This window comes from Hipposideros armiger, unplaced genomic scaffold, assembly GCF_001890085.2.
Source record: "Hipposideros armiger isolate ML-2016 unplaced genomic scaffold, ASM189008v1 scaffold_388, whole genome shotgun sequence".
Lineage (NCBI taxonomy): Eukaryota > Metazoa > Chordata > Mammalia > Chiroptera > Hipposideridae > Hipposideros > Hipposideros armiger.
This window is the reverse complement of record NW_017731738.1, coordinates 922,171-947,736: the sequence shown is the minus strand read 5'-3', so window position 1 is coordinate 947,736 and position 25,566 is coordinate 922,171. Positions and strand designations below refer to the sequence as shown.

Genomic DNA, 25,566 nt, shown 5'->3' with positions numbered 1-25,566 from the left:
GACGACCCATTTTAAAAGCACCCACGTATAGACTTATTTCACTAGACACATCACCGAATTTATTCGATTATGAGGATTATATCCCTTTCTCACATGTGACAGCCTGGGCCGTTGTAGAAAGAAAATGAACACTGACTGTGATGAGGGGCACTACTCTTGGGCTGCTCCTTGCTGATAGGAGGGTGAACTGGACCCACAGCGTCCACCTTCCCCACTTTTGGGCCAGAGTCTGGGTCCTCCACTTCAGAGCCAGCAAAGCCTGGGCAGAAGGAAGCTTCTGCCATAGCCCAAACCAGCGCAGCCTGTGGTTCTGCTCTAGCCTAAAGCACTGTAGCCTGAGGGCCACGTTTGTGTGACTCGAGAAGGGGCAGGGGGCCTGGGCTCCTTTCCAGGTTTGGAGCGGTGGGGATTCTTAGGGAGCCGAGGGGAGACTCTGGGAAATGGGGGCATGCATAAGGTCTGGGAGAGAAGATGGAGGAACTGAGGGAGCTGAGTGATGTCAGGAAGGAAGGAGCTTTCAGCGGAACACCTCTGAAAGTTAAAACTGAGAGGCCTTCGCCATCTTGGGCGGTGCGCTGGAATGACTAGCAGATCAGCTCACACCTCCTGGTTCTCTTACTTGGCATCGCCCTGGCCTGCTCTGCTGGCATCTGCTTTTTGCTCCACTTCCTTCCTTAAATTGACTCTGCCCTGCTCTCTGCCCCAGAAGGCTGACCTGCGTAGTTACTGCAAGAGGTTCCCTTGTCCTCTGGTTTCCAACTGGGTTCAGCAATGGGAGGACACCCGAGGGAAGGAGGGAGGGCAAGCCTGCTCCATGCAGCACTCTCCCCCTTAGGTTCTGGAGGCCGCCTCACTACTTTGGACTTAGAGGCGCTGGCAGCGCCATGTCATAGCTCACACCCTGCATGCTCCCTGTGGTTGCTTACACCTGCTCACACCTGTGTAATTAGTCCCTTTATTAAGCCTTCCTCGAATTGTCCTAATTTCCTGCTGGGCCTTGACCAAACATAAATGCTTACTTGACCTCCTCTCAGTGAAAGCAACCGCTCACATCTCCAGCAGAGTTCAGTGGGAGATTGGTCTGAGGGTCAGGGGAGATGGTGCTTTGCCTGATTAACGGGTGGGGTTCTGGCCAAGATGGGCTTCCACCTGTGAACCAACAGGAAGGGAAGTGCCAACCAGCAGACAGCATCAAAAATATGAAACCATGTTGCTGAATTCCCCCTCACAGGACACTGAGGGGACCACCTCTGCCCCCAGGTAGTCAGAGGAGGGACCCTGCCCCAATTAGATACAGAGGATTCTGCACTCACTGGTAGAGTCAGGGAGAGGAAGGTGCTCTGTGGGTGACTTTTTTCCTTGTTTATACTTTCAGGTATTTGAGGGAATGAACATGTTATTTTTATAATGAGAAAACAATACAGTTTTGGAAAAATGAAAGAGTGGGTGGAGCTGCGGCAAGGGTGTTAACATGCTTCCCCATGTGAAGGCTTCCTGCCTTACCCTTACCCCCACCAGCCCAACTTCCTGAGAACCTGACTTGATATTAGACCTTGCATTTGTTCTCTCTGTGTACCATTTTTCTCTGGGCCAGTGAGAGAACAAGATGAAAAAAATATAGAAAGCGTCCATTACTTTTATGATTCCTGTTGCTCTTTGATCCTGTCTGATAGTCAGACGGCACCCAGCAAGCCTGCCTTGTCATTCTGACCTGATATTGAACCTATTCCACTCTGCCCACCCCTGGTGCTCACCTCAGTGGAGCACTCCCACATGGCAGGCTCCATCCCTGAGAAGCACTAATCCTGCCCAGCTGCCTCGTGCCAGGGAGTATCTGGACCTGGCTTCAAGCCTTGGCTTTGCCCTGACTCCTTGTGGGACTGTGGGACCTTGGGCTAGTAATTCTGCTCTCCGGGTCTGTTTCCCTCTATGTACAAAGTAGAACCCACCCCCCAACTCCAAGATTGCTGGATGGGGGAAAATTTCCCAGGAATGATCCTTTTGCTTTCCCTTTCCCTCCACTGGCCAAGCACATACCTCAAGCCCCTTGAGCAGCTGGGAAAGAGGAAGAAAGCTCCTGGAGCAGGGCCTTCCTTCTCTTTGAGAAATAAGAGCACCCTCTGTGGGAGTGTGTGGGTGTGACTCCCACCAGCAGGGGTCTCTAGGAAAATCATTAAATCATATGAAGGAAAATAAAACGTTTTCTATGGATTTTTTGTCAAGGTCATCAGTGTTGCTGGCAGGTAACTTTCTTCCCAAAGTGGAGCTGAAACACACCCAGGTTGAACCCTGAGGGAGAGGACCAGGCCCAAGGGAAACCTGGCACCGGCCTGGTGCAGTCGGTGTTTCCTCGGTAGAGTGCAGGATGTTCACAGGACAGAGGGAAAGGAAGCACAGCCTATAAAGAGATCCATGAATGACCTCGAAGAGTTCTTGTGGCACTGAAGTTTGACGTACACAGTTCCATGCATACGAGGGCTATCTAGGTAGTCAGTATAGATGGGAGGGCAAGGGCAGAGTTTCAGATGCCACTCTGGCCTGGCATTCTAGGCTGGCATGTCCGATCTTCCTCACACCTCCTGTCGCCACCCCTCCCTACTTGTTAGCGCCATTGTTCTACCAGTGATGACCCAGGCGCTCCTGTACACTCGCCAGGCCAGGCCCTCTGCTCAGAATTCCTCTCCTCAAAGCCATTGGGCAGATCCTCCCTATTTCTACCAGGCCCAGCTCACATCAAACCCCGGGAAGCCTTCTGTCTTCTTGTAAGACTTCCTTCCTCCTCACACCTCTGTGCATGTTGTCTATACAATTATATCATCTACTCCTATCTTGTACAGGCAAATCCTAACTGAGGGCAATGCCACTCAGTAGCTCTTAGTTGACACCCTTTCTTACTAGAAACGAATATCCCACAGCTTGTATTGAAGACATCCGAATGACTGTCTGTGACTGATGCCAATAGTGACACCATGTTAAGCTCACTGACTCATTGAGAAGTGAGCCTTGCCTATGTTTGGGGCACAGAAACCATATCTCCCATCCCCCTCTACTCTAAGCAATTAGTCACTCATCTAGCCTCGGCTGGGAGAAACAGAGGAGGCCTTTGCATTGGATATGGAGTTGAAATTTTAAAATAACCAGGACAGAGGCTTGAGAAATGAAATGAAGCTATTTAAATAACTGGAGGCAAGTACAAAGTTACGGAACCAGACAAAGCTGTTGCTCTGGGGTTCCAGTACCTCATTGGAAACAGGCTCCATCTAGCACAGCTGGGGGCATTTATTAGAAAAATAAAACTCTTTTCATATGTATGCTCTAACAAGTTGAGACTGCAATAAATCTGTTTTTTGCTTCAGGCAGGTGCTTTGGTGGCCTCAGCATTCTTACTTACCCTCCTGAACCTTGACTTGGTTTGGGCAGCCGTGTGTGCAGTGCCGGACTAGCCGGCTATGGCCATCCTGCTCCCCTTGGCCAGTAATTGGTCTAGGGGTAAGAATACAACTGGTCCTGGCCAAGGAGGTACAAGGGACGCTGGTAAGGGGATTTCTGAGAACTACTTTTCTTATTCATAAGAGGCACTGGCTGCACAAGGAGAAGGCACTACGGCTCTTGTCCATTTTCTTCTTGCTTAGAACACTGTGCTTGAAGCGCAGCTTGGAACTGAGACAGCCTCCAGGAGACCATGAGGACAGAGCTGTGATCGCTTTACCATGGACATACAATGAGGATTTGGTGGCATAAATGACATGCCTTGCTGTCCCTGGCCTACAGAAAAATGACTTAGGAGAAGCCATCCGTGACAATCGAGTCTTAAGCCTGGGTCCTGGGTCCTGGAGCCCTTGGGAAGCTCACCAGTAAAGCTGGCTCTGCAGCAAGGCATCCAGGAGGCAAACGGTCTTCCAAAAGTTGGCCTGCTGCTTTTTGCACTGATTTAAATTTTCTACACTCATCACAGTCTCGTCTGTTGCCATTTTTGCTCTGGGTATAACAATTATTACCAGTCAATTTGGAAAATTCACTTTTTTTAGCTGAGCCATCCTGCCACCTGTTGGCAGCTCAGCTAGGGCTGTGAATCAAACCGCGGACCCTGTTGCTCAGAGTTCAAACTCTAGAGCGAACTCTTAACCAACTGAGCCACTTGGCCGGCCCAAAAAATTCCCTTTTTCAATAGGTCAGTAATATAAGGCATCCCATTGGTTGTTACTGGGCTCTGGTGGTTGATGGGCACATCTCTGGGTGTGTGCCCAGCCTGAGGGTGGGGCATTGCTGGGTGCCCAGGTTGAATTGGCTTGGGAGCTAATGGCCTGTTAGAGATATGCATTCCCTAGAGGATCCATCTAAGGAAGGCTTCTTCTAGGAACAGAGTATTTCCTGTTAGAAATCCACTCCACCATGTTTAGGTGGGGCCGAAGCTCCCCTAACTTTGCTTCTCTGTCACAGATGTAGGCATGTGACCTCTTGGGGTCCATTCCTGCCCACTAACTTTCTGTGGACTGGACAGGGAGCTATTTCATGTTTTCCCAGTTTCATTAACCATGGTCATAGGGGCCTTCTGAATCTTTCTCTGAAATCCACTTTTCAGGCACTTACCTTCTAAATTGTCCTCCTCCTGAAGAACTGCTATCTCCTGGACTTCCAGGCCCTGGAAAAATAGGGGCACAGAAACCTCATTTCTTCCCCCTACCCCAACCCACAGCAGTTGTCTCCCACAGGAACTTGATTCAAGGCTACCAGCCTGACACACTTGGCCTTGGACAGAATGCTGGGGAGCCATGCAGCAGGGGCCCCACCCTGCTCTGATGCTGGGAAGCCACCGACTATCGTCCACATGGCAGCCTGGTGTGCTCACCACAGTAGCTGGCAAGTGAGGAACAGTATTTCCTTGAACTGACCTGGGCTTGTTTTGCCCATAATCATCTTTGGAGTTCTCATGATTGTGTCCTCAGAGCAGGACCAACCTTTAGAACTTTCTCTCCCTTGATGTAATCCCTCCTCCAAACCCAAGCATCTCTCTCATTTCTCTTATTTCCTGCCCAGACCATGAAACTTCTATTGCTTTTCTAATAAAAAATTTAGTCAGCCCTGGCTGTTGTCCTATCTTGAGAAAGAACCTCTATAGTAGACTGTATTATTGTTCAAAATACTCATGGTCTCTCCCCTCCCCCACCCCGCCCACCACCCCAGCTCTTTTCCAGCTACCTCCTCCAAACACACACACACACACACACACACACACACACACACACGCCCCCGATTATACAACCCTACCTTTCAAACTAAGGGGTGGCCTTGTGGTTTGCTTGGGTGTAGGCAGAAATGACAGTGACACTTTTGAGCAGAGACCTAAGGGCCAGTTGTGGTTCTGTGTGTCTCTTTCATCCCTTTTGTGCGGACACTGGAATAGGTCTTGGAGTGAAGATGATGGACAGAAGTGCAGCTGCCCCACAGTGGGCATGTGGTGGGAGCAAGATGTGATCCGCTGTTGTCATCCACAGAGGTTTTGGGGCTTTAGCCTCAGCTGATTGATAGAACCTCTCAGGCCCTGATCAACAGGCCCTGTCTCCACAGTCCAAAGTCTTCACCGCCCAGGAGATACCTTGGAGCTGGAATATCACGCCCAAGGCAGTGTTCCTCGGTCTTGGACGGCCTGAAGGTTTCTTGGTCCTGAAGGCCTAAAGCTGGGGTCTTTGTACTTGATGTTCTGCTGCTGCCTGCCCTCTGGTCATGCCCGGGTCTGGTCTAACCAGCTCTGTTCTAACTGCCCCACTTTCCCAGGCCCCCTGGCCTGGAACAGTAACACTCCCATAACTTCTTACTCCAGAACAAAGGACACAGCTCACCCAAGAGTGAGCAGTGGTTTCATTTTAAATGTTCACGTTGCCTGGAAGTACACATAACCATATAAAAAATTATTTTTATTAAAATAGAAAAGCTTTCCAGTATATTGCATTGAAGACATTTATATAAAAAAAAGCAATTGCAACAAACATGCTACATCAGCATTGAGAAATTCTGAAAGATTAAGTGCCCGCTTTTAAACAACATTTTGGTATAATAAGCAAATCCTTATATATTTTAGAGGGTACATATAATACTGAAAAAAATACTTCATGTAAAATCTAAGTTTAGGTGCATACAAATAAGTATTACACTGAATAGCTTATTTCAAACTGTGAAACACATTCAAAGTATTCAATTTCTTAGACAACATGCAAATAGTTTAATACTTAGATTGACATTTTTTAAATATATAAACCATAACTCTTTATAATTCTATATCAGAAAGTCATACAGAACACTTATCTACACTGTGCATGTCACAAAAAGCAAATGTGTCTTCATGAACGGAAAATACTGGGGTAACACACATGATTGTCACTTTACAAATATGGCTATTCACCTTCTTCATAATAAAATAGAAAAATCATGTATTATTTACATGAACTACTAATTATTTCACTTTTTGGCAATTATATAAGTAGCAGCAATTGGTTTAAAGATTGATGTTTAAAAACTCTAAATTTAACTCGGATGAATACCGAAAAAAATATATATCTGGTTAATATAAAGATGCACAATGCGAGATGCTTTGATTTGATATAATTTCTCCCTTTTATAAAAGTCACAGACACACACGTTCATAACCACTGAGACTGTCATTTACAGAATATCAGAGTGCCATTTAGTTAGCTGGCTTTTGCTTACCACATCGATGGGTTCCTGAATTAAATTTCTGTTAAGTTAAATGTGCCTGATGAGCCACATGATAATTCCAAAGATGCTTTTATCTCTATTTCATATTCTAATGGCAGTGGCACTTCACTGTGACCCCTAGCTTCTAGACAGAGTAATTATCTGTAAACAAACACACCCACTAGGGGCCTTTTAATACTTACAGGAACTCTGAAATGAAGTTTCTGTGATACAAGGCCCATAGTAAAGCGAGTTATCTTTCTAAAAAGTGACCATCTCATGTATCAGTGATATTGAATAGGCTTTAGAGTGGGGGACCCATCTAATGAACAAAATGTAACTTGTAAAGCAGTAATCCACCAGAAGAAACATCCTCTTTTCAATATTATTTGGAAAAACATATTTTAACATTTGTAAAAACAAAATAAAAACCCTAATACTAGCAGATTAAAAACAATACTGTGTGGTGAGCAGAGGTGACAAGTGCTTGTACTTGGCCATTATTCAGCTACAAACCAGCAGTCCTGTATGCCTTTCACAAGGTAGAAAAATTCGATTGAGGAACATTTTGCATTTTTCATGGGCAGTCAGTTATGTGTCCAGACCATGAGTGAAGCGAGGCCCAGGCTGAGAACGAAGAGGCAGGAGTGGCAGGGAGGTCTGGCCCCGACGCCAGCCGACGGCACGCTGCTGGAGACCTGTACCTGGGAGATTATGAGGGCAGAGAGAGGGACGTGCGACGCCAGAGTAGGGCTGTCGGAGTTGATAAGGGACTCGATCTTCTCTGCTTCTTTATTGCAGGCCTCAATCTGGGACAGGAAAATCAGATTCTTTTTAATATAAAACCATAGAACCTGTGAAAAGGTCAAGTCAAATTCCACATACATCCCAACACAGGGAATACGCTTTCTCTCTGTCCTTTTCTTAGCCAAAGCAACATTTAATAATAGTCTTAATTTACAGCATAAATAATAACAGCACCAACAGCAATTAAATCAGAAAAGAAATGATCCACAATGCCACCGCCCTTTCTTTTCCCACAATCCTTTTATCGCCGACCCATGGTTAAACATATTGTAGTTATATGGAATGGACTTTCAATACCTATTTACACATCAGGAAGAAAGCAATCAGACTTAATGAGCTTTCTAATGATGGCAGTTGACAGGCTGCTTGGATTCACCCCCTTCACTTGAGCCCTTACCATTTTGATGCTGAAACTTGGGCCTACATGAATGAGGTTCACCATGAGATTATTGAGGAAGAAAAACTTCCGGCTCCAGTGGGCTCCTCCTCCCCAGTGGGAGCACAGCCCTCAGTGGGCAGGAGTCTATTTTTCTTTGTCACTGTCTGACCTGTGTCACAACCTTGCCTCTGGGCCTCAGCTGCCTGTCTGTATGATGAACAGATACCTTCCATCTCTGCACACTTCTGAGTCACAGCTCTCAACCCCTCCCATCTCCCATTCCTTAGCATTCTGCTGTCAAATGTGTACCAGGCCTCAGCCACCTTGGACGTGCGCACCTGGTGCAGCGCTGAGCCTCAGAGGCTGCCTGCTTTTCTCCTTCCTGCCTGGCCACAAGGCCTCGGCTTCCTCACCACCTGATCCTAACCCATCCTGGTTTGGGCCCACCCCCACCCAAGCCCACCAAACTTGAAATTGACAGATGGCTGCACAACGTTTGCAGAACCCCACCTGCAAAGCTTTTGGATAATGATCAACAGGAATGATCAGGATCACAATTTCTGATTCGATGCTGAAATATCCAAATACATCACACTGTGGCACAGACACATGCGTGCGGATTTTCTGAAGTATTTCCAGAACTGTTATTGGCTTTTTGTTTGTTACCTAGAAAGAGAAAAAAAAAGAATTCCTTATTCCTGCCCAGGCTGCCTTGCTACCTTGCCTAAGCCAAGGAGGCTCTTTAGACCAAGGAACCCCTAAGCATGGGGCCCCAATAGGGCCTTGCCAGCTGAATTCTAAATCTCTACAAAGAGATTTCCAGTGGGGTTTTGCCTGATAAGGAAATTTGTAGCCAAGTAAACACTCTCATCAGAAGTGTTTTCTTTAAAGTGACTGTTCTGAGATGGAGACCACAGGGAAATAATGAAAGTCTTCCTGTAAAAATAAAAGTGTTTTAATAAAAATGGGGATAGTTTTCGAGGTATTGGCAAGCATTGGCTGCTACATTTCAGGAGTCCTTGTCTCCACAACAGCAAGCAGCACAAGCTATGGTACAGAAAACGGAAAGGGGCAAAACTCTCGCGGGATGGTGGCCAGCTCTGGAAGCAGCCCCTAGAGCAGCGGTTCTCAACCTTCCTAATGCTGACCCCTTAATATAGTTCCTCATGTTGTAGTGACCCCCCAACCATAAAATTATTTCCGTTGCTACTCTATAACTGTAATTTTGCTACTGTTATGAATCATAATGTAAGTATCTTTTTGTTTTCTGATGGTCTTAGGTGACCCCTGTGAAAGGGTCATTCGACCCCCAAAGGGGTCGCGACCCACAGGTTGAGAACCACTGCCCTAGAGGAATGCGGACTGTATGAGGGCAGGCAGCCCTGAAACCATCTGGGCATCTACCAGTCTATGGCTGCCCGGTTTTGCCTCTAGTCCTAACTCTGCTTACTTAGCCAGGAGGGGCCCTTTTCTAAGAAAGGGTCAGGCTGTGATGCACAGAGCAAGGTCACCACACAGCCAGGGTGTGGAGGAAAGGAGCACGAAAGCGGGAGCCAGACAGCCTGCATTCAAACCCTAGTTCTACGACTACGACTATGAGCTGTACAGCCTTGGGCAAGTTGCTTCTCTGCAAATTAGCTTCTTCATCTATAAATGGGACAACACATTCTACTCTGTAGAATTACTGAGAAGTTTATCAATAAGATTTCAACAGCACCTGGTGTATAAAGCAATTTACCTTAGCAATAGTATCCAGTTTTTCTTTGTCAAATAAAACTCTTAACATCCCAGCACATAACGGGCAACAAGCACCTGTGTAACAGAAACCATTTTAAGTGTGTTCAGAATTAGAAACAAGGAGAATACAAAGTAGTTGGTGACACTTCATTTTGTTCTAGGAGACTTCTAGCTGGCCTTCCTGCACTTTAGATATGAGCCCTGATCAACCTGGGCACATGTACAATTTGTACATTCATGAAATCCTTCCTCCATCCCTGCTTTCATCCTTTACCACTTCTCAGGGTGAGGCAGTCGTGGTGTAAGCCAACACAGAGAGAGCTGGCCATTCAAGGGACGTGGCGCCTAGCTCGTGCGCTGCCTCAGCACTCACTGTATGATGCTGGGCAAGTGATTTCCTGGGGCTCTGACCTCTGCCTACAAAACAAAGGAGTAGGTGTTTCAGGGATTCCACTGGGTGTTTAACTCTAACTTAATTTTAAAAATTATTTTATTAAACTGTTAAAAAGAAACCAACAAAATATCAGAACATGGTCTCCAGGAGGAAAAAAGCTTTGTTTTGCTCACTGCTGTGTCCCCAGTTCCCACAGTGGAAGCTCAATAAACATCTGATGAATTTATAGATGGAGGAATGAGCCTGTCAGACTCCAGGCTAATCTGTCCTGTGCAGACTTGAGATAACGTCTCTTCTGCCACCTCTGTTGAACTGAACAGTGTAAGACTGTACGGTAAGCTGCTCTGAAAAACTGTTACTGCTTAGTCTGTATGTAACAAGACTTTTTTGATTTTATGCAACTGAAACAATTAAATTAGATGCTATGGCCAGTCTAAGACAACTACCTTCTGTTTCTCTCGATTTCAAATGTTGTGTTCATTAAAGCTACTTCAATTATTCACTCACTCATTACTAATTTTTTATTCATTAACTTTATGGTGATATATACTTTTTAAAGTAAACATGCATTTGAACTAACAACCATAACTTTAGTAATTAAATACTGCTTTATCTGTTTACATATTGGTGTAAGATTTTGCTTGAAAAAAGTCTGTCATACTGTTTAAAAACCACTGGACCAGGTGGTATCTAAGGTAATCCACAGCTGGTTAAGGTCAGCCCTTAAATCAGATGCTGTTTAAGGTCAGCATCTAATCAGCATCAGGTGAGTTAAGACTTTTTGGAAAATCTAAATAAACTAGTCACTTTTCTCTTCAGTGACTCACTCTGGCGGTAGATAAGCAAGTCTTCCCAACCCCACCCCTGCCCCACCCAATCTACCTGGTGGGATGATGGGTTTGCACTCAGTTGTGGAGAGCGCAGGACACTTCACAGCAGCACACTCGGCGACAGAGCTGTACTCTGAGAGGACCCCGACGGCTTGGCAGGGCCCATAGTAATCGACCGCCACGCGATCTGAGTAGGCAGCGCACACACTACTGTAGGTCTCCCCATTGTGTCCGCAGATGGGCTCTGTGCTTCTGCAGAAGGGCTGAGGGCAAAGAAATCACATTTACCCTGGAAACCTCTGTGGTGCACTTTTGCTAACGGAGAGTATACAATAGGTCTCCCTATTTTCAGCAAGGAAAAAAGACAGGTATAAATTCTGGGGACCTTCTTAATTAAGCTCCTAAGTTGGGCTAAACATGGCAACAGGGGGCAAGAAGGCTGTCCCAAGACGAATAGAAAAGATTACTTTTCTCAGCCTTCCTGGGACTTGTGAACCCATATGAGATAAAATCCCTCCTCCCTCAGGCTTCTATTAGTCCAGAAGTGCCTCTTTGAAGAAAACAAGATCAACCTTCATGCAAATACGGAGGCTTTGCCATTTCACACTGGGTAAGGGATAAGGAGAAGAAGAGAGAAGTCAGTGGGGCAAGGGAGCTCTGGATCTATTGGGCAGGTTAGGAATACGAGTATATGAGAGAAAAACTGTGGCTAGGAAGCGCGAATAAATAGGAAGAGAATTTTAGCAATTTAGAGTAGCAGATATCAATGCAACTGGAACACAAGCTCTGAGGGAAAACAAGCTGAAGACGTGATTTTTCTGGCAATGAAGACTAGGAAATGAGGAGGTCGTGTCAGGTGTAAGCTGGTTGTGGGCAGGGGATGCTGGGCTCAAAGATGGGATTCCCTGGGGGTGGGCGACAGCACACAGATCAGGGGTACATGTGGGAAGCCTCAGTGGGGCTATCTGGAGGTTAATTTTTTAACGAGATTATAGATTCCACAGCCTTAAAAGACCAAAAGATAAACTGATGTTAAAAAGACACTGTCGTAGAAAAATTTTCTATTACTTTTCAGTACTCTGATATGGACTTCATTGGGAAGAGTGGGAAAAAAACTCTTTTCTTGGTTGTTTTAACTCACATTGTTCCTGGTTTGTTTCCTAGTGAAGGCCCAAAGGACCATGGGAAATGGAAATAGGGCTGGTTCACGTCAGCAGTGTGAAACTTTGAATTCTTCTCTTAGGCGTGGGCTGTAAGAAGCTACTCTCTTCTTTTGCTTGCACACTAGATGTGCAAAGGTACACATACTAGCAAGGAAGCCCTCCAGAGTTAGGAGAAAAAGCCAGCCTTAGGATGGCTCGTTTTTAGTGGGGGCCGAGTTCTCTAGGTTTGACAGGATTCCCACAAGACCCTCAAGTGGTCCTACTGCTGATTCATCTGTAAAAAACCATAAACCAATTTTATGCTCCCTGCACTTAGGTCTATCAGCTAAACTACTGTACCTGGCACGGGCCTTTGTATAAGAGGCTTTTCCCCCTCTGGTACAAAGTGCAGAGATTGTTGTGCTCCATGTGGTTTGTGTCACAAACAGGATCACGGACCTGATCACAGGTGAGCTGTCTTGGCAAACACTCGTATTGGCTACATCCAAATTTATCAAAAGTCGTCAGGCAGACTTGAGGTTTGGGTATGCATCTGAAAAACACGAATGTGCCACCATGAATTGGGAGGCACTATGGGGGGCCGGCAAGGCACTGACAAGGTACAGCAGGTTGAGGAGAAAGCCAGAGAGGAATTGGAAACAGTCCCTGTCCCCAAGATTTTATGGAGAGTTGGAGAGCCAAGCACGCACATAAAGTAGTCTATCAAGTAGAAAACCACACACAAAATGCCGGTGGGAATGAGTCATTCTGACTGAGGAACCTGGAGAAAGCACTGGAGGTGGTGTCCTGGCTGGAACCTGGAGAAGGAGGGCCGCACAGCCGTGCTAGGCTGAGGGGGCAGCATGGCAAAGGTGTGATGCTCGAGGCTCTGTGTTGTGGGGGAAAGGGCAGGTGACCCCAAGGACAGGAGCCAAGGACGCATGGGGTAGGAGTGATGTGAGGCCATCGAGTGGGTGAGGGTCTGATGCTGGAGGTCTTGTAGTCAATAAACGAAGCATATTCAGGGGCTTAATTTTCAGCTTGGCTAATATGAGTCTTTCTTAAAAGAAGGCTTCACAATATGTGCTGAAAAATTCAGGTTTCTGTGCTTACAAGGCTGAGGACCAACGCTGGCTGGCTGCAAATCACTGAGAGAATGCCACTCCGGGCAGCTGGGTTTTCCTCCTAATAGCTGAACCTTACTTCAGTCTCAGTTCCTGAACTGCTTCAGAGGGGTTAGGGAGGGTGGCTTTTTTCTTTTCTTTTTTTTTTTTTTTAAAGATTTTTATTGGGTAATTGGGGGGATGGGAACAGTACTGGGGAATTAGGGGAAGGGGAACAGACAAGTTGCTGTCGTTTTGTTCTTCAATCTAGTTGTGGAGGACACTGCTTCACTGGCCCAAGTTGGCACCATCATTGCGCTCTTCCCTGGCGAGGCAGATCAGTCGCCGGCTTCTGGACAGCCGCTCACTGCGGCTGCTGGCTGCTCACGCTGGCTGCTGGCCGCTCACGGTGGCTGCTGGCTACACACGGTAGCCCATGGCAACCCACTGCCACAGGGACTGCAGCCTATGCCGTCGCCAGCGACTCACGGCAGCCCAGCTCCAGGTTGAGCTGTTGTTCAGCATCTTAGCTGTAGAGGGCAGTGTCACTGGCCCTCATATGTGGGATCCGAACCGGGGCCCTCTGGCATCCCAAGCGAGTTCTTAACCATCGCGCCACTCGGCCGGCCCGGGTGGCTTTTTTCTTCTTTAGCTTTTTCTGCTTCTCTCATTTCTATAAATGATATTTATAACTTTCTATAGGAAGATGAGACCTATTAAAATGTTTGGCTTTCACTGGGTCTTTGAAATAACAAGATCTACAAATATTAGTCTGGAAAAGAAAAGAAGACTATAGTAGCTAGCATTATTTTAATTTGAAAGGAAATTGCTTCTACTCTTTTTAGGGACCAGCCTCCTGCACTGAAATGACCACCATCACCATCACTAGTACTGTGGATGGTTGCCTTTTCTCATGGGATTTAAACTTAGAACGCATGTGGTTCGTCTTGCCTACTGTTGTATCCTAGTGTTTGGAAAGATGCCTGGTACATCAGTACATACTTGATGAAATCACACAACCTTTTACTTTATTTATTTTTTTAAATTGGGGAACTGGGGGAGGGGAACAGTGTTGGGGGATTGGGACCAGTCAAGTTGTTGTTCTTCAATCTTTGTGTGGAGGGCGCCAGTCGCCATCTGGCTGGCCGTCAGCAGCTCGTGGCCTCTAAGCTCAAGGTGCTGTGTTCAATCTTAGTTGCAGGGGGGCGTAGCCACCATCCCATGTGGGAGTTGAACCAGCAGCCTTGTTGTTAAGAGTGCACACTCTATCCACTGAGCCATCCGGGAGGCAGCTCAACTCAGGGTGCTGTGTTCAATCTTAGTTGCAAGTGGGCATAGCCACCATCCCATGCAGGAGTCAAACCTGGCGGCCTTGTTAAGAGCGCACGCTCGATCCACTGAGCCAATGGGCGGCAGCTCAGCTCGAGGTGTCAAGTTCGGTCTTAGTTGCGAGTGGGCATAGCCTACCATGGAACAGGCAACCTTGTTGTTAGGAGCACGTGCTCTCACCATCTGAACCATCCTGCCACCTGTTGGCAGCTCAGCCGCAGCTCAGCTCGGGCACAGTGTCATGGCTCATGTGGGAATCAAACCGGCGGCCCTGCTGCTCAGAGCTTGCGCTCTTAAGCTAACTCTTAACCAACTGAGCCACTCAGCCGGCCCCAACCTTTTTTATTTTTTAAACAATTATTTTTTGAAAAAGCCCACAGTGAAAATGAAAAAGTACAAAATGATATATAGTGTAAAATAAGTGTCTCTCCAGCTCTTGCGTCCCAGCCACTGCGTGCCCTTCCTCAGTGGCAAACCAATTTCTTTTTTTTTCTTACTTACTAGATTACCGAGTTATTTCACAAGGATGTAACTCAGGAACAGCCAGATGGAAGAGATGCACAGGGCAAGGCGTGGGGAAACGGCTCGGAGCATCCATGCTGTCTGAATACACCATTCTCCCAGCACCTCCATGTAGTCACCACCTGGAACTCTCCCCGGATTTCTTGTTTATTCTTCCAGAGATAGTTTATGTAAGTATAAGCATTTATACGTGCTGATTCAAAGAGTATGAACATTTAAAATTATGGTAGACTTGGACAAACTGCCCTCCATAGAGGATGTACCAGCCCTCCCTCCAACCCCCTCTTGGGTGGAAGTGCTTGTTTCCCTACATTATGTTATTAAACTTTTTATCTTTGCCAATCTGGTAAATGGAAAATGGTATACAATTAGTTTAATTTTCATTTTGCTTACTATGAGGAAGGTTAAGCACTGTGGTAGAGTAACAAGAGGTTCATCAAATTCATTTAATTTTCTTCCTGGGCACACATCTAGATTACATTTCCTAATCTCCCTGGCAGTCAGTGTGACCAAGTCACTGTGTTGTAGACAATGGACTGTGGCTGCAGGCAGAGATGCGTGCCGCTTTTAAACCGGACGCATCAAAGCTTCTCAAAACAACCTTCATCACCATCCTTCTCTTATCTGCTGGCCAGATGCAGAAGATACAGAGGAAGACAAGGAGGCTGTAGGAACTGGCAGAGTCACTAGATGACAGGATCCTAAGTCTCTGAATCACCATGTGGAAAGCCACCTGCTCAACACCCAAATGGGCCATATTTGAACTGTTATGTTAAAGTGTTAATTTTTTTGAGTTTGTATTCAGTAGCTAAGGGTACTCACCCTAACTAATAAAAGCATCTTTTCAAGTGTTTAAGAATCATTTGTATTCCTTTTTCTATGTTTTCGTCCTTGGTCTATTTTTCTATTAGGTTATTGATCTTTGCCCATTTTTCTATTAGGTTATTGATCTTTTTCATATTTATGTATAGGGTCTCTTTATAGTATAAGAACATCAGGGGCCAGTGGAGTGGCGCGTTGGTTAAGAGTTGGCTTGGGACACCAGTTCTGAGCAGCAGAGCCCGGGTTCGGATCCCACATATGAGGGCCAGTGATGCTGCACCCTCTACAGCTAAGATGCTGAACAACAGCTCAACCTGGAGCTGGGCTGCTGTGAGTCACCAGCGATGGTGTAGGCTGCAGCCCCTGCTGCAGTGGGCTGCCATGAGCTACCGTGAGTGGCTGGCAGCCAGCATGAGCATCCGGCAGCCGGCGTGAGCTTTCGTGAGCTGCCATGAGCGGCTGTCTGATGGCCAGCGAGTGACTGCCTCACTCAGGAAGAGCACAATGATAATACCAACATGGGCCAGTGAAGTGACATCCTCCACAACTAGACTGATGAACAAAAGGACAGCAACTTGTCTGTTCCCCTCCCCCAAATCCCCAGTAAAATCTTTAAAAAAAAAAAAAATCAGCCCTTTCTGTGATACTCTTCCCAGCTTGTCATTTGTCTGTTGCCATGCAGAAATTTTCATTTTCATGCAGCTGCATTTTTCAATCTCTTCTTTTATGTTGGTTTTGTATTATATCCAGAAAGGACTTCCCACTTTGAGATTTTATTTTTTATTAGAAAAGCGAGATAATCTTATTCAGAAAATTTAGCAAATAGAGGAAAACAAACCAGCAAATTCCAAAATAACCCTTTACTCTACCTCCCAACATAACTATATTATCCTTTTGCCCTATTTCTTGATCCTTTTTTCTTATTAACATCACCTTGTCTTTTTTCCATAGAAACTTTTTGGGGCTAGTTTTCATGGTATAAACTTTGCCAGATGGGCGACCAATTTTCTTTGCCATATCTTTAACACATGAGAAAATCTTCCTCTCCCTCCATACTGCACCAGGGTTTTAAGGATGGAGAGGCAATGGCTTATTTCCACAGAATGCTACATAAGGAAAGGGCTGTGGCACTGGGATGTGTCCTGCTCAGGTCTCAGGCAGCCAGTGAAAACTCCAGTTCTAGAAGGCTGAAACCTAAGAGAGTCAGCAGGACACTTCCCTGCGGCCACCACATACAGAAATCCATCATTAAGGCTATGTCAACTGTACCCTGAGCTCATGAGGAAACTGCAGAGAAAGGAGCCCCTACACAAATAATTTCAAATAATACTGAAGTTTCATTTTCCAGAGATTTCTCATGTCCAATTCCTAAAATAGAGGTAGACCAGTAGAAGAAAATTTCCCATTACTATCAGGCACAAATAGCTAATAATAAGAATACATCCATTTCTGTCATCTCATCTGCTGCTCCTCCTTTGCCTCTTACTTTCTGTTTCAATCTTATAAAACTGCTGTAGCTCCCAGCATATACCATGCTAGCTCCTCTTTTCTAGCAGCCAAGATCTTTGCTCCTGGTACTCTCTCGGCCTTTTCCAACACCTCTACTGCAAACCTTGCCTGCAATCTCCTATCATCTCTGCATGCAGCTGAGAGTCACATCCTCCAGAGGTGATGGAGCCCCCGAACCCCCAGGCTGCATCAACTGCTCCACCTCAGGTTCCCTAATCACAACATGTTACACCAAACTCTTCAGGGCAGAGACCTTTTTAATTATCTTTGTATTTTCACTCTCTGGTACACAGCAGACGAGCTTAGGAAGAGCTGGTCTTCAGTGGAAAAAAGATAAGGAGCCATTTGACTTACCTTTGGTTTTTTGGACAGGGGTTAGGATTACACGGATTCTTTGAGATGCACGATCCAAACTCAAACTGATGGTCTTGGAGACCCACACAGCGAGCAATGCAAGCACTGGGGTAAGTGCGTCCATTCTGCCCACACACGGGGACAAACTGATCTGCACAGTTACAAGGCAGACCTGAAAAGAGGAAACAGCCTCAACAATGTGTGTTTGTACATTCCCTTTCCCTCATGTTCCCTCACTGAGGCAAACCATTCACAATCATGTGGGAGTCTCGTGTTAAAATAGAACTGTAAATTAATAAAATAAACAACACCCCTCCAATCTCTGAGTGTTTTTTAAAAGTGGTAAGGCTCTGAAAAGCCATTTGTCTGCATAATGGCTTTCCTTTGTTCCATTTATTGCCAGATCATTGAGGGCCTCCAGACCTGATGCCAGGGGTAGAGACCCCTATTAACAAAATTATAGGTAGGGAAAGTACAGAATATTTCTCCCAATCTAGTGTATAAAATCTAGAGCTTAGAAATTTGAAGTCTGGCTTGGGGGATTTCTGGAATGCACCAAGCTAAGTAGAATATGAACCAACAAAAGAATACCCAAAACAAGACAAAGGGCAGAGGTTGTCAAGTCCTCACATAGGTTCTTCCCATCTCCTTAGGGAAGGGGAAGAACAAGGGAATTTGGGAAATTACTGTGGTTTTGAGACTTAGGAATTTTTATGAACGTCTCTCTCTGAGTCATGCTTGGACTGGGTCACAATCTGGGTCCCAAGAAATGCAGTACACTTTGTGGCCAGTAAAATCTCCTTAGAGTCTGCTAGCTGAATAGTCATTAACTTAATTTACTCCAGGACACACTACAGGGAAAAGCATCTTGCTCGTTATAAAGTTCATCTTCTAAAATCACTTAGATGTAAGCAAATAAATAAATAAAAGTCTTCTGGGTAAACCTTTAGTCCACTCTTCATCCCCACGGAAGTTTTCTAAGCAGAATAAGTTGTCCTCATCAGAGCAGAGCAGATAAAGGACAATAATAAAGGACAACCACTATCACCACCACGGAACAGTGAAAGTGGTGCTTATTGGGGTGGATCCAGGATGGAGCGGAGTTAGTCTGCTGTTTACTTCTTTTTTCTGATCTCCTTTTCATTTCCAAAGAGCTGGAGTCACAAGTTTGGTAAGTCCCCATTCTGTTGTCACCCACCCCACTCCATGCATAACACTAGCTCCTGGGAAAGAAGAATCAAGTTGCTGATATGGCAGCACTAAACAGGGCAAGGGCTCCCCAGAACCAAAGGCATATCAGATCTGGGAAAAAGCAGCAACCAGTAGATACTAGCAGACTACACTGTTGCTGTTGACAACTGTAGCTTCTTCTCAAGAAAAGAGCATCTCATCTCACCAGCCTTTTGACTTACTGTAGCTGGTGCGAGCATAATACCAGCAGCGGGAAGCATAGGCAAGTCAAGAAAGTAGTATTCTTGATTGATTGATCAGAAAAATTCTTAAGTCTCAAAAGTACAATCATTTCCCAAGTTAGCTTCTTGGAGAAATCCCTAAGGAGATGAGAGTGGAAGGAACCTATACGAGGAGCTTACAACCTCCGATCCTTGTCTAAAGGTGTCACCCTTAAACTTTCCAGAAATCCTAAGCCAGACTTCAAACATCTAAATTTTAGATTTTATACACCATATTGGGAGAAACATTCTTTACTTTTCTTACCTATAGCTTTGTTTATAGGGATTTCTACCAATATGAACCAGTAGGCTAAGGTGGGTCAAGGAAGAAAGTGGGGAGAAAAACATTAGAACAGAAACAAACTTAGAAAATACAGGGACATTTTAGACCATAATAATAGGGGTAAATGTGGTATTTTAGCAGGTAGAAAAGTTCCATTTCACTAAAACCATCTCAACCACTGACCCTGTTCTTTGCATGGAATTCCAGAATATTGGTGATGGAAGGACCCTAAAAACCCATTTAATTTAATGCCTTCAATTCACAGAAGAGGAAACAGATCCAGAGAGGGTATCTTGCTCTCATACGTACAGATTCTGTACTTATTTTACTGTGCACATCTGCAGTTAAGGCAAGACCAGAAAAGCTGCCTTAAAGGAAAATGGGTACAAAGGGATGGTGGCCTGCTGCCAACAGCTTCTGGGTGAGCCTGTTACCTGTGAAGGTGCGACGGTCATCATCTGAACTGTGCTCGCTGAGGCACAGGCGGGTAGAGCACACCAGATTGCCAGCAAAACAAGAGCAGACATTGCAGTCAATGCTAAAGGACGTCCCATGACCTGGGAGAAATAAAATGTTGTTCTATATCACGCATTTATACAGTTTTAAAATTAATGGTTTAAAATGGTTAAAAAGAGAAAGTCTTGAAAAATGACTTCTGAGTATACAAATTAGGGAGTTAAATATGAGATATTTATATTTCTGTATTTACCTCCCACCATATCCCCTCCGAACTCCTAGTGCGCTGGTCTCCCCAGACTGCTCGCTATTCTGTGAGAAAGAATGTTTCTGGCTGCCCTACTGCCTGAAATGCTCCTCTACTCCTGGAACTTCGCTCATGTCTCCAGGACCAACACCGATGCCACCTCTGGATCGCAGACTCTCCCAGTACCCTGGCAGGAATGACTAGCTCCTTGAAGAGCATTTGGTCTGTTCCTTCTTGTGGCTCAAATTCTCTTCCATCTTATCATGGAAAGCATGACCTCAATCCCTCACCTCAGTTTTAGTTCCACAAGGCAATAGTATGTTCTTTTGTATAGTACAGGCATTACCTAGTGAAAGTTTATAGAAGGAATGAATATGTTTATCCTCAGGTATTTTGTGATACAAGGTACCTCCTTACATATTAGCTACGTAGAGTATGGATTAGAAAATGAACACCTGACTTGCTTTAAGGCAGAAATTTGCAAGCCGTCTTTTGGCCAAGAGCACTCTTCTTTCAAATAAGATCTCACACATAAAACTTAGCATAGTGTCTGGCACACAGGTTAGAGCTCAATAAGTGTTAATTATTATGAGCTATTAGTCCCTTTCTTGAGGGGGCGTCTCAGAGAGTTCCTTAGAAGGCCTAGCGTCCTTATATAGTTTGAAAAATCTAGAATATCAGATTTGTAGACTTTACTCTCTGGTGAGAATCCAATAAATGTTCTTCCTACAAAGTTAACTAACCTCATATTAAAAACAAAACAAAACAAATAAATACAATTCAGGACTCACTTTTTCTTTTTCCTCCAACAATACAAGACTTCTGAAGATCTATACAGTGCATCTCCATGCAGTTTTCTAAGAGTCCGCTATGTCCACAGGAGCAAATTTTATAACAACCAACTTCCCCTGCAGATGATGGCACCTGGATTAGTGTCCCCTGACGGACGATGAAATCAGAGGCTTCTCCCAATTTGCAACCTGTACAAACGAAAATTAGCTAAGAGAGATAGTACTGTTCTATGATATTGTTTTATGCATTAGATACACTTTTAAAAATTTTTATTTAAGTTTTTTTTAGCTGAGCCATCCTGCCACCTGTTGGCAGCTCAGCAGCAGCTCAGCTCGGGCCGGGAATCGAACCGGCGACCCTGTTGCTCAGAGCTCGCACTCTTGAGTGAGCTCTTAACCAACTGAGCCACTCAACCGGCCCGTAGATACACTTTACATAAGTTTTATAGGTACTGTGTGGCTACTAAAGATTATGTAAAAGAACTTGCACCAAACTAGGGAACTTGCTTGGATTCACTGGTCAAAAACATATCCTTTCAAACAAAAATTCCATGTTCTGTGAGATGGTGATTAATGACCTATATGCCAAAGTTTGCTATAGTTCTGCACAAAAATGCTATATGTAGTTTTTTATTTCTTTGGGCTTATTAAAAATCACAGATATTTTTTGTGCCAGCCGAGTGGCGCGTTGGTTAAGAGCTGGCTTGGGACGCCAGAGGACCCCAGTTCGGATCCCACATATGAGGGCCAGTGACACTGCCCTCCACAGCTGAGGTGCTGAACAACAGCTCAACCTGGAGCTGGGCTGCTGTGAGTCGCCGGCGGTGCAGGCTGCAGCCCCTGTGGCAGTGGGTTGCCATGGGCTACCGTGTGTAGCCAGCAGCCAGCATGAGCGGCCAGCAGCCGCAGTGAGCGGCCAGAAGCCAGCGTGAGCGGCCAGCAGCTGCCGTGAGTAGCTATCCAGAAGCCTGCGACTGATCTGCCTCGCCCAGGAAGAGTACAATGATGGTGCCAATTTGGGCCAGTGAAGCAACGTCCTCCACAACTAGACTGAAGAACAAAAGGACAGCAGCTTGTCTGTTCCCCTTCCCCCAATTCCCCAGCACTGTTGTCATCCCCCAATTCCCCAATAAAAATCTTAAAAAAAAAAAAATCACAGATATTTTTTAAATAGAGTATAAAAACTGATGTATTTTAGAATAATCTTGGTCAGAAAACTTTTAGTGATGGAATATAAGCATACCTTAAATTAAAAAAAAAAAGTTGAATACTTGATTGGCTTAAGGAACACCCGTTAATTTCCAATTTTAATAAGATTTCTTATAACTATAGCTGATATATTATGGTATTACACAAATATTATAAGATGGTCCCTTGAGACACCATGCTTACTTAATTTAACATTGTATTCCTTTTTACTTCATACATATTTAAAAATGTTGATTCTAATATGATAAACATACTCAATTGGGGAATAAATAAAAGGAAGCGAAATTTTGTCAACAACTATATTCTAAAGAGATCCACAAAGAGATAAAGGCTATCAAAACTCTAAAGAATAAAAATTTTTCAGTCTTAAAATCCCATGTATTTCAGTACAACATTAAATTTATGGAGATGATTACACATCCCATTGAGAATGTCCTTTCTCCATATACTAAAAATAAGAAAAAATACAAATGTGCAGTACATATTCACAAACATTACAACATGGAAGACAAAGTACAAAACAACGGCCCAAAGGTTTTTTTCTTTTGTTGTCAATAACCCTATAAGTCATTATGAGAGTCTGGCTTTGGATGAATATTAGTTTATAACCTAAGTGACTATTGAAAATTAACATTTGTCTTTGTTCTTTCCTTCTTACATAAAAAACACATGTTTATTGGGAAAACCTCAAACATTATAGAAAAACATATTTTAGAAAAATAAAGTTCCTTGTAATCTCATTCCAAAGATAATCCCTATAAAGAAACACCAGCAGCACATATCCACAACTCATCCCACCCACACCCATTTACCTCTTACCTTGAACACAAGAGTATGGAAGGCAGGGATCTCCAGAAGGACAGCCTTTCCTGTTCACCTCACAGAGCTCGTTAGCGGGGCAAGGATTGGGGTTGCAGGGATGAGTCACCTCTTCTACAATGTTACCTAAAGTACTTGGCCCTGAAAAACAAAAAACAGATTAACCAACCCAAAAGAGTAACAAGGGTCTGTAAATTATCAGAATTAATTAAGTCTGGAATAAATGGACAGCTGATGAGCATAAAGTGTGGCCTGATTCTAGTAAGCTATTAAAACACTCAGATTCTCTGATCATTTGTGAATTTAGCACAAACATTCATTCATTCGTTTATTTATTGGGTACATACAATATGCCTGGCAAGGTTCTAGGTACTGGAGATACAAAACAGACAAATCTCTAATATAGAGTTTACATTCTGGTCAGAAAACAGATAATAAATTGTGTGTGTGTGTGTATGTAAATAAAAAATCAGATAGTAATAAGTAGTGTAAGGGGATGGAAAGTGATGGATATATTTTGGATAGGGTGGTCAAATAGATGCTTATGTCCAAGAGGGATAATTTAGCACATTTTACCATAAATGATAATTTATTATGGTAAGATGGACCCCATATCATGATTATATTTGTTAACTTGTAAAGTAATGACCAAAGTAGAGTCTCAATATAAAGTATATGTGATATTTAGAGAGTATTAAATTTCAAACAAAAGCATTTCTTTAAGTTACCTCCAACTGAAATAGTTTCTTTCTACACATAAATATTTGACTACTCTAACAGAGTCTAGGATTGTGAATATATTCGTTTATCTTACTCGATTTTAGGCCAGACTCAGACTCTAAGGCTTATAAAGGTACAAGGGCTGTTGGAGTTTATCTGACCCAGCCCGATTATTTTATAAGTAGGGAAACTGATTCTAGTCTAATGCTCTCTTTTTTGCTGTACTGGTCACCAAAGCTAAGAGACATAGTTTGCTGGTCTTGAGGAAATATGGCAGATATTAGTAGCTGCATATCTAGCATTCAATCTTATTTTCCTGCTTACTACTAGAACTCCAATTTTACTTAGGATGGCAATGGGCCCACATCTAAAAAGGTAACCTTTCCCAGTTTACCTTATAATTAGGGGTGATTTTCTCTTACACTAGGGTATGGTGGCTAGAATTTCAGTAGCCACACTGTGATGATGAAGAATATGAAGTCACTTTGACGACAGAAGCCAAGCACTAAGGATGGTGGAGAAAGAAAAAGGAGCCTGGTTTTCTGATGATGGAGCCGCCATCACAGCCCTGGACTATTTATTTCTAGGCTTTCTTTTACTTCTATCTGTTGTTCTAGTATTTGCAATGCAACTTAATCCTATCTGACACAGGAAGACGAACTAGAAGCTGAATTCACTGCCTTTCCAGGCAGGTCACAGCACTACCGCCCCTGGGTGGAGGCCTAAACACTCCTCTAACTCTAACTACTTGGGGTGCAGGAGTTGTACGTGTTATCCCCTGGTTTCCACCATACACAGCCACCTCCAGCCAGGACGCTCGGATTCAGGATCCCTCAACAGGATACTAACTTATTCTTCTAGCTCTTGGTAGAAGTATTTGGCAGAGAAAAAAGTTCCGTTTTCATGTACTAACACAGACCATCATTCCTTACTCTCTATTTGGTGGCTAAGTCTAAGCCAACACCTGGCTCAGGTCCATTGAATATCTGATGACAAAAAGTCAAAGACTCCCTGGGGGAAATTCCACTTTCTGGTCACATCACAAGGAAACAGAAAGGATACTCAGCTGGTTATTTGAGAATGCTGATCCCTGATTCATTGCTTAGAATTCCTGATTGACAACAGTTCACTGCCTTCTCAGACTGTTATAATTGCTTCTGCTTACATGTTTTAAGATGACAATTCTTTCCTGGGCCAAAAGGACCAAGCAAATATGATAAAAGTTTGCAATTGAGATAGTATCATTAAACCACATGTTCTCAACAGATAGATGCTAATCCAAAGAAAACATTAAGGGCAGAGGTGGAAGGGAGATGTGTTTGAAATTTAAAAAAACAAAGTACATACTGAGGTATGTATCCAAAGGTATACAGTTCTCCAGGTCATCTGTAGGTGATAGAAGCTCACAAATACTTTCAGCTGTGTGGTCTTCAGGGAATTTGTTCTGGTCCCCACATTTCTTGAGAATCTCCACACAATCTGATCTTGAAAAGGAAAACAGACACAAATTTAGGGTTCAAAGAACCTCCTCATGCTGTCTAGCCAATATTAATTCTGTTTTTGAAGCTTTCCAGCAAGTTTTAATAACTTAACAATGTTTCACAAGTGGGTAGGTGTAAGTATGGCAAAAGAGGACAGCGATCACAGCATTACTCTATGTTGAATAGTAATGCATTACATTATCAAAGTATCCCTAACTATTTCTTACCCAGGATCAAAGGCCTTGCTCAAATTCTATTCTCATACTCACTGTTACAACCATCAATGTGGCTTTTCACTCTTTAAAAGAAATTAAGTCTGACTCGCTCTTCGCAAAATCATACATCCTTTCTCTCAGGACCATGCTTGCTTGCTTCTTCCTTTCTTCTCTCCACCCCACCCCTCCCTTCCTTCCTTTCTCTTTTTAAATATCTTTTTAGTTATCAACATTAACATGTTTTGTCTGTAATAACTGGAAAGTCCACTACTT

The 25,566-nt window shown here is 44.2% G+C and overlaps 1 protein-coding gene across 1 annotated transcript in view; it reads right to left on the bottom strand.

Moving 5' to 3' along the window:
* Window positions 1–5,898: 5,898 nt before the first annotated feature.
* The window catches only part of RECK (reversion inducing cysteine rich protein with kazal motifs), a 64,552-nt gene continuing 44,884 nt past the window's right edge, over window positions 5,899–25,566 (bottom strand). Inside the window, exons 12-21 of the mRNA XM_019663375.1 lie at window positions 24,945–25,081; window positions 22,878–23,018; window positions 20,850–21,038; window positions 19,790–19,912; window positions 17,622–17,793; window positions 12,343–12,535; window positions 10,893–11,103; window positions 9,618–9,691; window positions 8,390–8,545; window positions 5,899–7,502 (exon numbers count right to left, since the gene is read on the bottom strand). Of these exons, the coding sequence (XP_019518920.1) occupies window positions 7,281–7,502; window positions 8,390–8,545; window positions 9,618–9,691; window positions 10,893–11,103; window positions 12,343–12,535; window positions 17,622–17,793; window positions 19,790–19,912; window positions 20,850–21,038; window positions 22,878–23,018; window positions 24,945–25,081 (1,618 nt within the window). The 3' untranslated portion in view covers window positions 5,899–7,280. The remainder of the gene's footprint in view (window positions 7,503–8,389; window positions 8,546–9,617; window positions 9,692–10,892; window positions 11,104–12,342; window positions 12,536–17,621; window positions 17,794–19,789; window positions 19,913–20,849; window positions 21,039–22,877; window positions 23,019–24,944; window positions 25,082–25,566) is intronic.